Genomic DNA, 12,090 nt, shown 5'->3' with positions numbered 1-12,090 from the left:
GCTGGGCATGACAGCTGGTGCCTGTAATCCCAGCTATTCGGGAGGCTGAAGCAGGAGAATCGCCTGAACTTGGGAGGCGGAGGTTACAGTAAGCCAAGATTGCACCATTGCACTCCAGCCTGGGTGACAAGAGCAAAACTCCATCTCAAAAAAAAAAAAAAACAAAACATGGATTTTTAATATATAAATCTATTATTATTTAAGACACACAAACTATTTGTTTTCCCTGCTTCATCTATAAAAATTATTTCTTGAATTCACAATTTTTCTAAGTATTTTATTTTATTATTGTTTGTTTTTTGAGACAGAGTCTCGCTCTGCCACCCAGACTAGAGTGCAGTGGTGTGTTCTCGGCTCACTGCAACTTCCGACTCCCGGGTTCCAGTGATTCTCCCTGCCTTAGCCTCTCGAGTAGCTGGGATTACAGGCACCCGCCACCAGATCCAGCTAGTTTTTGTATTTTTAGTAGGGACGGGGTTTCACCATGTTGGCCAGGCTGATCTCTAATTCCTGACCTCAGGTGATCCGCCCGCCTCGGCCTCCCAAAGTGTTGGGATTACAGGCGTAAGCCACCATGCCAGCCCCAACATCTCTTAAATATTTAAGGACCAACTGACTTGCAGTGTGTAAAATGATTACCTACCAAAATGATCAGTTAATTTTATTTTAAAAATTATTTTCTTTCACTATCTCTGAACAACAGGTAATTTTCATCCATGGATTAGTCAGAAACTACATACCTTAATTAGCATTGCTCTGAAACTCTGCAAACTAGCCAGCTTTTAATGTGGCTCCATTATATTTCGTTCCCCTACTATGGCACTTGCTACACAATTGTTTTTTGCTTTTTTTTCCCCCAAAATATCAGGTTTATTGTAGAAATTGATGAGTAAATCTTACATTAAAATACAAAGCACCTAGAATATAGCCGCAAAACAAAAAACACTGGAGCCACACAAAGGAAAAAGTAGACAACTTCTTCAAATGGGTGGTGGGGGGATATGCACACATGGGGCTTAATATCTGTGCATATTTAAGGACTAACCAAATGAGTCATCTTCTAATCGTTGATTCTGCAAGGCCATAAGGGCTCAAGTGAGTCAACAGCTGCTTATCAGAGGTCTAAGGGCTTCTTGCAGATTTGTCCTTTCCATTTCTTCTCTCTCCTTTTCCATGAGGTGAACTTTATTCAAATAACAATTTAGAGCCCGGCGTGGTGGCTCACACCTGTAATCCCAGGACTTTGGGAGGCCAAGGCAGGTGGATCACCTGAGGTCAGGAGTTCAAGATCAGCTTGGCCAACGTGGCAAAACCCCATCTCTACTAAAAGTATAAAAATTAGCCAGGCGGGGTGGCAGGCACCTATAATCCCAGCTACTCAGGAGGCCGAGGCAGGAGAATCACTTGAACCTGGGAGACAGAGGTTGCAGTGAGCCAAGATGGCGCCACCGCACTCCAGCACGGGTGAGAGCGAGACTCTGTCTCAAAAAAACATAAATAAATAAATAAGTTTAGGATCATCCATAATAGTGCCTGACACTACAAACATTTATTGGTTTAATTTACATTTTAACAAAAACTTTAGTATATTATTTTGTCTCTTCCCCTAGGGACAAAAGTGATGATTCTAATAAAGAGTGTGGAGTAGTGAAAAAGAAGAAAAGAAAAGAAATATATATATATATATATGCGCTTTGGAATCAAACTGACCTAAATTCCAAACCCAGTTTCACTGCTTGTTGACCATGTAATCTCAGATTATTAATTCAATTACTTAATTCAATTCTTCGAGTACGTAATGGAGACAAAGTTATGGGATCAGAGGCGTAATCTAATAATGCTTAAAAGAAGTCTAACAACAAAAAAGTTAGCCTTCCCAGCCTTCTTTTTTCTTACTAGTTGGTTCCTCTCATTTTTAACTAAATTTAAAATGTTTTCTAGCAGGATAAAGTGGGAGGAAGGAGGAAAATAATTAGTTAAAAGAAATATTTTCCTTGGTTTTCCAGTTGAAATATTGAAGGAAGGAATAAATACATCTGTTCCCTACAAAAAAGAATGCCATTTGAGGAGTATAACAGAACGAACAGAGGTTCTGGGTTTGAATACTAACTTGAGTTTTACTATCTGAGTAATGAGTCACCCTCTCCAAGACTGTGTTTATACTTCTGTAATAATAGGCCACTTATACTTCCTCTATTTATCTAAGAGTTACCGAGACATCTTACAAGAAAAAAGAGGGAAATAGTGCATTTCTAGAGGAAGGGTAAAGTAGCAAAACATTTTCAAAAAGCAATTTTAAAATACGAAACAAGAGCTTTAAAGATATGTCTCATCTTTGATCCAGTTCTAAGATTTCAAACTAAGCAAGCCAATAATAAAGACATAAAAGGCTATGTATTGGCCGGGCGCGGTGGCTCAAGCCTGTAATCCCAGCACTTTGGGAGGCCGAGACGGGCGGATCATGAGGTCAGGAGATCGAGACCATCCTGGCTAACACGGTGAAACCGTCTCTACTAAAAAATACAAAAAAAACTAGCCGGGTGAGGTGGCGGGCGCCTGTAGTGCCAGCTACTCGGGAGGCTGAGGCAGGAGAATGGCGTGGACCTGGGAGGCGGAGCTTGCAGTGAGCTGAGATCCGGCCACTGCACTCCAGCCTGGGAGACAGAGCGAGACTCCGTCTCAAAAAAAAAAAAAAAAAAAAGGCTATGTATTAAAAGACGTTTTTCCGCCGGGTGCAGGGGCTCACACCAGTAATCCCAGCACTTCGGCTCACGCCAGTAATCCCAGCACTTCGGGAGGCAGGTGGACCTCTTGAGCCCATGAGGTCGAGACGAGCCTGGGCAACACAGCAAAAACCCCGTATGTACGAAAAATACGAAAAAAAAAAAAAATAGCTGGGCGTGGTGGCTACTTGGGAGACTGAGGTGGGAGGATCACCTGAGCCCGGGCATATCTGAGCCTGGGAAAATATTCATTATAGCTAAAATGAATTAGTTAAAATAAAAAAAATTAAAAGTAATGTAAACTTCAACAGAAAGGAGAGATTTGGTTACGTAAATAGTGGTAGCAAATGGACTATTTCAAATTTTGACTTGAAGACCTACATTAAAAGACACTTCTGACACTATTAAGTGAAAAAATTAAAGAATATAAAACACAGATTTTAGTAATTTAAAAAATGGAGTGTGAAGGAGGAGGAAGGCTGAGAAGAGTACTCTCAGGTGCTAAGAGTAGTCATACAGCAGTTTTACAGCGAGTAAAATATTTACTTTCTCCCCCCCTTCCATATTTTCTTTACTGATATTTTTACAATAAACATAATAAACGTAAAAAGTTTCCCTTTTGTAGAATGGTTCTGAATACAAAACATTCAACAAAAAAGAGCATTCATTCACCTTTCAAACACAAAGGGAATCTACTACATTCAGGCACAGAATTAACTTGAGTGGATAGGTTTTTGTCTTCATTCATTTATCCATTCTAATCTGGGCATTTACAATGTGGCAGGCACAGTTCTAGACGCTGGGACTACAGCTGTGAACAAAAGAAAGGCCTTACGTCCCAAATCGTTTGCATTCTACGGATCATAATTTCAATTATTTCAGCAACCATACAGTTATATGGTCTAGAACATTTCTAAACTCATCAGCCTCAAGACAAAACACCGCTTCAAAGTTCTTTTTTTTCCTTGGAAGCTAAGTGTTCTTAACAGCTTAAAAAGGGACCTCATGTGGTTAATTCAGAGCATGACAATATTCCTTCTTCAAAGCTCAGGCGATGCCACCACCTCATATCTATAAAGTACATCACAGTTTAAAGCAGATCTCCCTACACGTTGATTTTTAAAGCAAACCAATACACGGGGTAGATACGTTCTCTGGTGTCCCGCAGTCACCCACACCAACCTCTGACTCGGTTTAGGAATTCCCAAGGCTTAGGGCTCAGCACATCAGAAGGCCAGCTCTACCTGCAGAGCTGACCTGGACAAGTGTCTCCGTGCGGAAGGACTCCCCTCCACCCGGCCCCGCCCCAGAAGGACCTGCAACCTTGACAGGGCAACCCGGGGACACCCCGCATCATCTAACGAACTCGGGGGAGATCGACTCCAGGAATTTCACAACTTCTCACCGTCGCAACACTCACAGCAGAGCCCCTGGGTGTTAACTCCCTTCTCTCGTTTTAAAAAAGTTACAAAGTAAAAACAGACACCAACGGCTTTCCCTAAACTGCAGGGCCGCGATCGGGCTAAGCGCGCCCAGGGCCCGCACACGCTGAGGTCTCAACCCGGGGCGCAAGGCCTCCCGTGGAAGGAGCGGAGGCAGAGGGAAGGCCACGGAGGAGCCGGCTCTGCACTCCGAGGCCCGGGCCAGGGCCCGCCCGACGCGTCCGGCCACCAGGTCACGGACATGGCGGGCACCTGGGAGGGAGAAGCCAAGGCCGCAGGACCAGGACCGGGTGACAGGTTTATTGCCCTCGGTGAGCAAGTTGAGTTTCTCGTCACGCTCCCACCCCCAAGTCTACACGCACATCCCTTCCTCGCCCCTCCGCGTACCTGACACACAGAGGCGCGAAATCCCGCGTAGTCCGAGCGCTCCCCAACCTGCAGAGACCGGTCCCCGAGCTCGGACTCCTTTTCGCGCCGGTCAAACAAGTACACCGTCCTGTGGCCGACGCCTCCGCCATCCTCCTTAGTCCCCACAGAGGCCCCGCCGGGCCCGCCGCCGTCCGCCGCTGCCATATTGGGGAGAAGGAGAAAAGACAGCGATGCCGGCCGCCGCCAGGCTCAGGGCTGAGGTGCGCGCTCCGCGCGGCGCCTCAGCTCCAGCTCCCAGGGCGGCTCGAGGCCTCGGCCCGGCGCGCTGCAGCTCCTCCTCAGCGGCGGCGGCCGAGCAGCGGCAGGCGCGAGGATCACCGGGGAACCGATTCAAACGCGCTCCTGCCCGTGCACCACGTCACTTCCGCGCCCCGCTACTCCTGAGGAGAAGGGGACGCGCGGCGCGCTCCTCACCGGGCCCGGGCCCAGCGCCTATCGCCGCCTACGCGAGCCTCCCGGCGCGACCTGCGACCAGAGCCGCCGCCGGGACTGTGGCGCAGGAGGAAGAGGGGTGGCGGGTGGCGGGCGGCAGCGAGGGGGCGGAGCGAATCCAGCAGGCCGCGCGGGCAGGGGCGGGGCTTCTCCGCGCGCGCGCCCGGGGCCCGCCTCCTCGGTCCTCGCGGAGTTGGAGGGAGGCTGAGTCCTTCGCGGGCGCCTGCGCCCTGCGGGTTGTCCTCAGAAGCCGAGCCTGGAGAGCAGGGCTCGGGGGCAGCGGGGGAATCTCCCGAAGAGCTGTGTTCTTTCGGCGGAAAGGGCCCCGCTGGCTTCCCGCCTCGCCATGATCCTGACTGAGCTTATAGGTGTCGAGCTCGCGGCGCCGCGCCGGCTGGCTAAGCCCTCTGCTGCTGGGTCGCGTGGACGCGGTGGCGGGAAGCTTCAGGCCCGCGGTACTCGCCGGGTGCAGAGTCCCCCGAAGCGAGCACCGCGAAGCTGGTCCGTGAGAACGTCAGAAGGGCACTCTGTGACGTCACAGCGTCCCCGCCCGCACCCTCTGGGGTCTCTGGAGCGCCGACGGCATTCGGGGTGCGGGGGTGACTCCAGTGCCCTAGTTTTCTCGCTACCTGCGCTTCGCGGTCTCCCACGTACCTGTAAATTGTGAAAGAATCCACGCCACAGTTACCGGGGTTAAATTAGATCTTCGCAAAATTCATAAGGCCTAATGCGTTTTCAATAAAAGCCTTTAATCGTCATTACTGGGCAACGTTTCTTTAACTATCCTTATCATGGGCAGGTAGTGCCCTAACTCAACAAATAAAATGCCATTGTTAGAAGACTAGGTTTACTCTCCAATTCTTAGAAGTCGTGACTATTGTGTACTTGAGAGTGATATGTAAATTCAGAAACCCAAAGGTTTCTGGGTTTTTCAAATCTCAGACTATAAGCCTGGATAATAGTGCGTTTTCTGTTTTACTAGGTTTGCTAAAACCTTGTATGGACAGACTTACAGGTAAAAGTGTTATGTTAGAAACCTAGATTTGCTTGTTGATGTCAAGACGTTTCAAGGTCGTGGCGTATGTATGTATAATTGACTACACATGTGCTAGAGGTAGACACCAATTGGAACGAAATTGTGAAGGCGTGTTTGGGGAACATAAATCGTTTGGCTAGAAGTGGGGAAAACTGAGCGGTAGATGGTGGAAGATAAAATTGGAAAGACATAAATTGTGGCCAAATGATGTGTATGTTCCTTAAGGTGGAGGTGGAGGAACAGAAAACAAAAAAGTAATCCCTGATTCTAATGGGATTTCTTTGAAGTCTGATGTTTTATTTACCTTTCAAATTCATGCGAATGTCTCTTTCTATTCCTTTATATAGCGGTGTTTGAGTTAAATGACTCAAAGAAAAACACAGATTGTTTTTCTAATTCTTAGTTAATGGGTAAGATGAATTGCCTCTCTACTTCAGCAAATTGAGATTAGAGCTGGAGGTTCGTCATCAGGGCAATTTCTCATTTCTCTGTAATACCAAATTATACAAGCACACCTCTTTCATGTCTTTAGAAGAGATTTCAGGATCATCTCTAAGAGATTTTTTTTTTAATGGTGCCAGAGAAGTGTACTGCAGTATTATGGGCAGCTCTTAGTGGTAACATTGATGTCTTATCTTGTTGAGAGATCGAGTCTGAATCAGTTTATTAATGGCAGTATGGCATCACTTTTGTTCTCAGAATATCAAACAATTTTTTTATCAAAGAAAGATGATGAGTTTGTTATTTATTTAATTTTCATCACAAGTAAATAAAAGCGTTTGAAATGACCCAGTTCCTTAATTAGTTCTCTTCAATTGACTCTTAATTTTTATTTTAATTAGCTATCTTTCTACAGAGTAAAATATTTAAGTGGCCTTGTATCATTTATTGCTACATAACAAACTTCCCCCAAATTTAGTGGTCCCTGAACAAGTTCCCCATTCCCTTCCTCCTTGGATTTAGCTCAAGCGTCAGTCAGGCAGCACAGACCCAGACCAGGTGCAGCTCAGAGGTGGTGAACAATGGCCCTTCATGTCTGCAATTAAAAATGGCCTCCAGTAAAACTACAGTCGTCCTTTGGTATCCTTGTGAAATTGGTTTCTAGACCAGGACCCCCATGGATAGGAAAATCCAAGGCTGCTCAAGTCCCTCATATAAAATGGTGAAATATTTGCATACAACCTACAGACATTCTCCTGCATACTTTAAATCATGTCTAGATTACTTATAATACCTAATACAATATAAATGCTATGTAAATGGGTTGTTATACTGTATTGTTTTTCATTTGGATTTTTTGTTGTTTTATTGTGATTTTAAAATATGTTCTATCCTCAGTTGATAGAATCCAGGCAGGCGGAACCTAAGGATACTGAGGGCCACAGTACATTGCAAAAAAAAAAAAAAAAAAGGGACAAAAGACTTAATGGAAAAGGTATAAAAAAGCTGATGGAGCAGAGCCTGAGGATTTTATGGTGGAAAAAGTACTACACCAAAGTGTGGTGAATGGGAAGGTAGAATATTCCCTGAAACGGAATGGATTTACACTTGCTGACAATAATTGAGAACCTGCAGAAAACTTAGATTTTCCTAATTGAACTATTTCTTAATCCTCAAAAAAACTGGTAAAGGAAAAGATAGTACAAAAAGAAAATCTTTATCCGATAGTGAATCTGATGACAGCAGGTGAAAGGGATGCTACTGAAAAACCAGGAGACTCTTGATCCTAAGCAAAAATTGGTGCCACAGACTGCAGTGAAGAATTAATGTTTCTAACGGAATGGAAAGATTCCGATGAGGCCAACGCGGTGCTGGCAAAGAGGCAAACACGAAGTGTCCTCAAATTGCAAATTATTTTTATGAAGAGAGACTAACTTGGCATTCCTGTCCAGAAGATGAAACTCAAAAATTGTTGCACTGCAGTATACTGCCATATAGTGTGTGTGTGCGTGTGTAAAACCTAGGTCTTGATTTTCTTATTAGTGTGAAATATTCTATTTTTTTAAAAAATAGAGATAGAGTCTCACTATGTTGCCCAGGTTAGTCTCAAACTCTGGGCTCAAGTGATCCTCCTGCCTTGGCTTCCCAAAAGTGCTGGGACTACAGATACGAGCCACCGTGCCCAACCAGCTGTTTTCTAATGAAATCTATTTTCTACTTCAAAATCTTGTTTTGAAGTAGAATCGAGAGAGTTTTTGGGGTTTGTTTTGGGGATTTGTTGGGGGTTTTTCATCAATAGCACTTGTTACTTTTGAACATGTAGAAAAAAGCTTTCTGTAGCTGCTTTGTTTACCAGAAAAGAATATTTGATTCCATGGTATATTATTTCCTCTGCATTGGAGAACAGCTTTTCTAAATGTTGGGAACATTTTCCATAATCGTTACTCAATCATAACTTGTGTTTAACCTATAATGCCTAAAGCTATTCTGAATTTTTGTTTGTTTGTGTATATGTAAATACATACATACATAGTTGTGGTTTTGCTTTTTACATGACCTAAGAAATGGCATTTCACAATCATGGGTAAATTCAAGTTTTCTTCTGGAATGCCATCATTCTAAGCAGCCCAAGGAATAGATCACCTTAAGTTAAAATTTTTCCTAAAGCCACAATGTTTCAAATTGAATAATTTGTAATTAATTGGCCAAGTTAAATGCAATTTAAACAATTTAAATTGTACAATTTAAAGAAGCCAAATCAGAGCCGGGTGTGGTGGCTCATGCCTGTAATCCCAGCACTTTGGGAGGCCAGGCAGGCTGATCACCTGAGGTCGGGAGTTCAAGACCAGCCTGACCAACATGGAGAAACCCCATCTCCCCTAAAAATACTAAATTAGCCGGGCATGGTGGTGCATGCCTGTAATCTTAGCTACTTGGGAGGCTGAGGCAGGAGAACTACTTGAACCCGGGAGGCAGAGGTTGCGGTGAACTGAGATCGCACCATTGCACTCCAGGCTGGGCAATAAGAGCAAAACTCCTTCTCAAAAAAAGGAAGCCAAGTCAGAGTCTATAATGTCTACAGCTATAGTCATATAAAAGCAACAGTTTATTTGCAAAACCTTCTAAAAGGAGAAATTTTATCACCAACAACCTCCCTACTCAGATGAGGAAACCAGACAGATACTGATGTGGCTTTTTTTTTTTTTTTTTTAGACGGTCTTGTAATGTTGCCAAGACTGGTGTGCTATGGTACAGTTATAGCTAACTGCAACCTTGAACTCCTGGGTTCAAGCAATCCTTCCGCCTCAGCCTCCCAAGTAGCTAGGACTACAGGCACGTGCCACCACACCCAGCTAATTTTAAAATTTCTTTCTAGAGATAGGGTCTTGCTTTCTTTTCCAAGCTGCTCTTGAACTGTCGGCCTTGAGCGACCCTCCCACCTCAGCTTCCCAAAGTGCTGGCATTGCAGACATAAACCACCACTCTCAGTCCCGTACTGGTGTGTTTTAATTAGTCAAGCAAGGCTTAGCTAAGTGGGCATTTAAAGACTCCTTCTGAAGAGCCATTTCTTTACAAACAGTTGAAAATCTTATGCTATATTGGCCAAAAGGTCATAATTCATGGAATGTCTTTGTTCATGAAACTAAATAGATGGTTAGAGATGTTTAAGACCTGGTGGCATACATGGGTGAACAATTGCAATGTAAACTCTTGACTTGCATGCTTTTTCTTTACCTCAACCCATTGATTACATGTAGGCTCAATCATTTCACTATTTAGGTTACTGGTTCAGAAGAAGCCAGGAAAAACAATAACACTATAGTAATAAGAATGTTGCCTGACTGTGTATTGCTTACTTTCTTGTAGATACTGCTGAATAGTGATCAATACGTAGCTTTATATTTTTAAAAATAAATGACTTAGTGGCTTAAATAGGAATCATTTATTTGCTTGTGATCGACCATTTGGGCTAAGCTCAGCTGAACAGATCTTCTGCTGGCCTCACTTGAGATCACTTCAGCTTCAGTCAGCTGGTAACTTCACCAAGGCTGGATGGCTCACAATGGCCTCACTCACATGGCTGGCAGCTGAGGCTGTTGGTTAGAGCGCCTCAATCTTCCTCTAGTAGGCATCTTTAATAGCATAGCTTGGTTTCTTACTTGGTTGTCACAGCATTCCAAAAGAAAAGGCTCCGGTGTGCAAGTGCTTACGGAAGCTCTGCTTGCATTACATTTTCTTTCTTTCTTTCTTTCTTTCTTTTTTTTTTTTTTTTTTTTTTTTTGAGACAGAGTCCCACTGTGTCACCCAGGCTGGAGTGCAGTGCGCAGTCTCGGCTCACTGCAGCCCCTGTCTCCTGAGTTCAAACAATTCTTCCACCTCAGCCTCCTTAGTAGCTGAGAGTATAGGTGTGCGCCACCATGCCGGGCTAATTTTTAGTAGAGATGAGAGTTCACCACGTTGGCCAGGCTGGTCTCCAACTCCGATCCACCCACTTCAGCCTCCCAAAATGCTGGGATTACAGGTGTGAGCCACTGCACCCAGTCTGCATCACGTTTTCTTTCTTTTTTTTTTTTTTGATTGATATGAAGTCTCACTCTTGTCCCCAGGCTGGAGTACAATGGCGTGATCTCCGCTCCCTGCAACCTCCACCTCCCGGGTTCAAGTGATTCTCCTGCCTCAGCCTCCCTAGTAGCTGGGATTACAGGTGTGTGCCACCATTCCTGGCTAATTTTTGTGTTTTTAGTAGAGACAGGGTTTTACCATGTTGGCCAGGCAGGTCTCGAACTCCTGACCTCAGGTGATCCGCCTGCCTCGGCCTCCCAAAGTGTTGGGATTACAGGTGTGAGCCACTGTGCCTGGCCTACATTTTCTAATGTCCCACTGGCCAAAGCTAGTCATGCAGCCAAACCCCTGTGTCATCCACTCCCACAACAGAGGTAGGCTTACAAAAATCCCGATAGGGAGAATAGCGCTGTATCTGTATGTTGAAATGAGACGAGTTTGAAAAAGTATTGCAGATATATGGTAGCTGGCAAAAAGAAGGAAAATAAAAAGCAGTCTTGTTAGGATTTGCTGATGAGATTAAGTTTCCCCCAAATAAAAATACCTAGAAAATTGTGCTTGCTTTGGCAGCACATATACTAAAATGGGAATGATACAGAGAAGATTAGCATGGCCGCTGCACTAGAATGACACACAAATTCCTGAAACATTCTGTATTATAAAAAAATAAACATACCTAGAAAATAAAGGGCAAGTGCCGGGCGTAGTGGCTTACGCCTGTAATACCAGCACTTTGGGAGGCCGAGACGGGCAGATCACGAGTTCAAGAGATCAAGAGCATCCTGGGCAACATGGTGAAACCCCGTCTGTACTAAAAATACAAAAATTAGCTGGGCATGGTTCATGCTCCTGTAGTCCCAGCTACTCGGGAGAATTGCTTGAACCTGCGAGGCACAGGTTGCAGTGAGCTGAGATCGTGCCACTGCATTCCAGCCTGGCGACAGAGCGAGACTCTGTCTCTAAATAAATAAATAAATAAATACAAAGAAGGGCAAGGAAAGTGATTTTGGGGGGTTATTTTTTATTTTGCCCATTTGTGGGGAATTCTACAGGATGAAAGTGATTTTTTCAATACCTCTATCTTCTCAAATTTATTTATTTTTATTATTTCTGGAGAGATAAGAACAATTTTAGTGACATGAATTCAGGTTTTGCCAGTTAAAATACTTTCTGTAATGTGATTTGTGACTTTGAGCCCCAAATCTACCAAACTGGTAGAGAATATTTTGGAGTTCCTTCATTCCCAGTTTTTGTTTGTTTTTGTTTTTGAGAAAGGGTCTCATTCTGTCTCTCAGGCTGGAGTGCAGTGTCACGATCTCAGCTCACTGCAGCCTCTACTTCCTGGGTTCAAACCATCCTCCCACCTCAGCCTCCGGAGTAGCTGGGACCACAGTTGTGCACAACCATGCCCATCTAATTTTTGTGTTTTTTGTAGAGATGGGTTTTCACCATGTTGTCTAGGCTGGTCTTGAACTCCTGAGCTCAAGTAAGCCAACCACCTCAGCCTCCCAAAATGCTGGGATTA

At 44.5% G+C, this 12,090-nt stretch overlaps 1 protein-coding gene, 1 non-coding gene and 1 pseudogene across 5 annotated transcripts in view; 2 read left to right on the top strand and 1 right to left on the bottom strand.

The window, feature by feature from the left end:
- SMCHD1 (structural maintenance of chromosomes flexible hinge domain containing 1) overlaps positions 1-4,926 on the bottom strand; it is a 150,783-nt gene extending 145,857 nt beyond the window's left edge. For all 4 annotated transcript variants that reach the window (XR_012427283.1, XM_005587086.5, XM_045377732.3 and 1 more), the window contains exon 1: positions 4,553-4,926. Coding sequence is in view for 3 of the 4 variants with exons in the window: in XM_005587086.5 (XP_005587143.2) it covers positions 4,553-4,738 (186 nt within the window). In the remaining variant the exon portion in view is untranslated. The remainder of the gene's footprint in view (positions 1-4,552) is intronic.
- A 446-nt stretch (positions 4,927-5,372) lies between these two features.
- On the top strand, positions 5,373-8,162 carry LOC102115849 (chromobox protein homolog 3 pseudogene; annotated as a pseudogene).
- Positions 8,163-11,119: 2,957 nt separating this feature from the next.
- LOC123570160 (U6 spliceosomal RNA) lies at positions 11,120-11,226 on the top strand. The gene has a single exon (XR_006694152.2). It is a non-coding gene; the product is annotated as a U6 spliceosomal RNA (small nuclear RNA).
- Positions 11,227-12,090: the final 864 nt, after the last annotated feature.

This window comes from Macaca fascicularis, chromosome 18, assembly GCF_037993035.2.
Source record: "Macaca fascicularis isolate 582-1 chromosome 18, T2T-MFA8v1.1".
NCBI lineage: Eukaryota > Metazoa > Chordata > Mammalia > Primates > Cercopithecidae > Macaca > Macaca fascicularis.
This window is presented reverse-complemented; position numbering and strand designations above follow the sequence as displayed.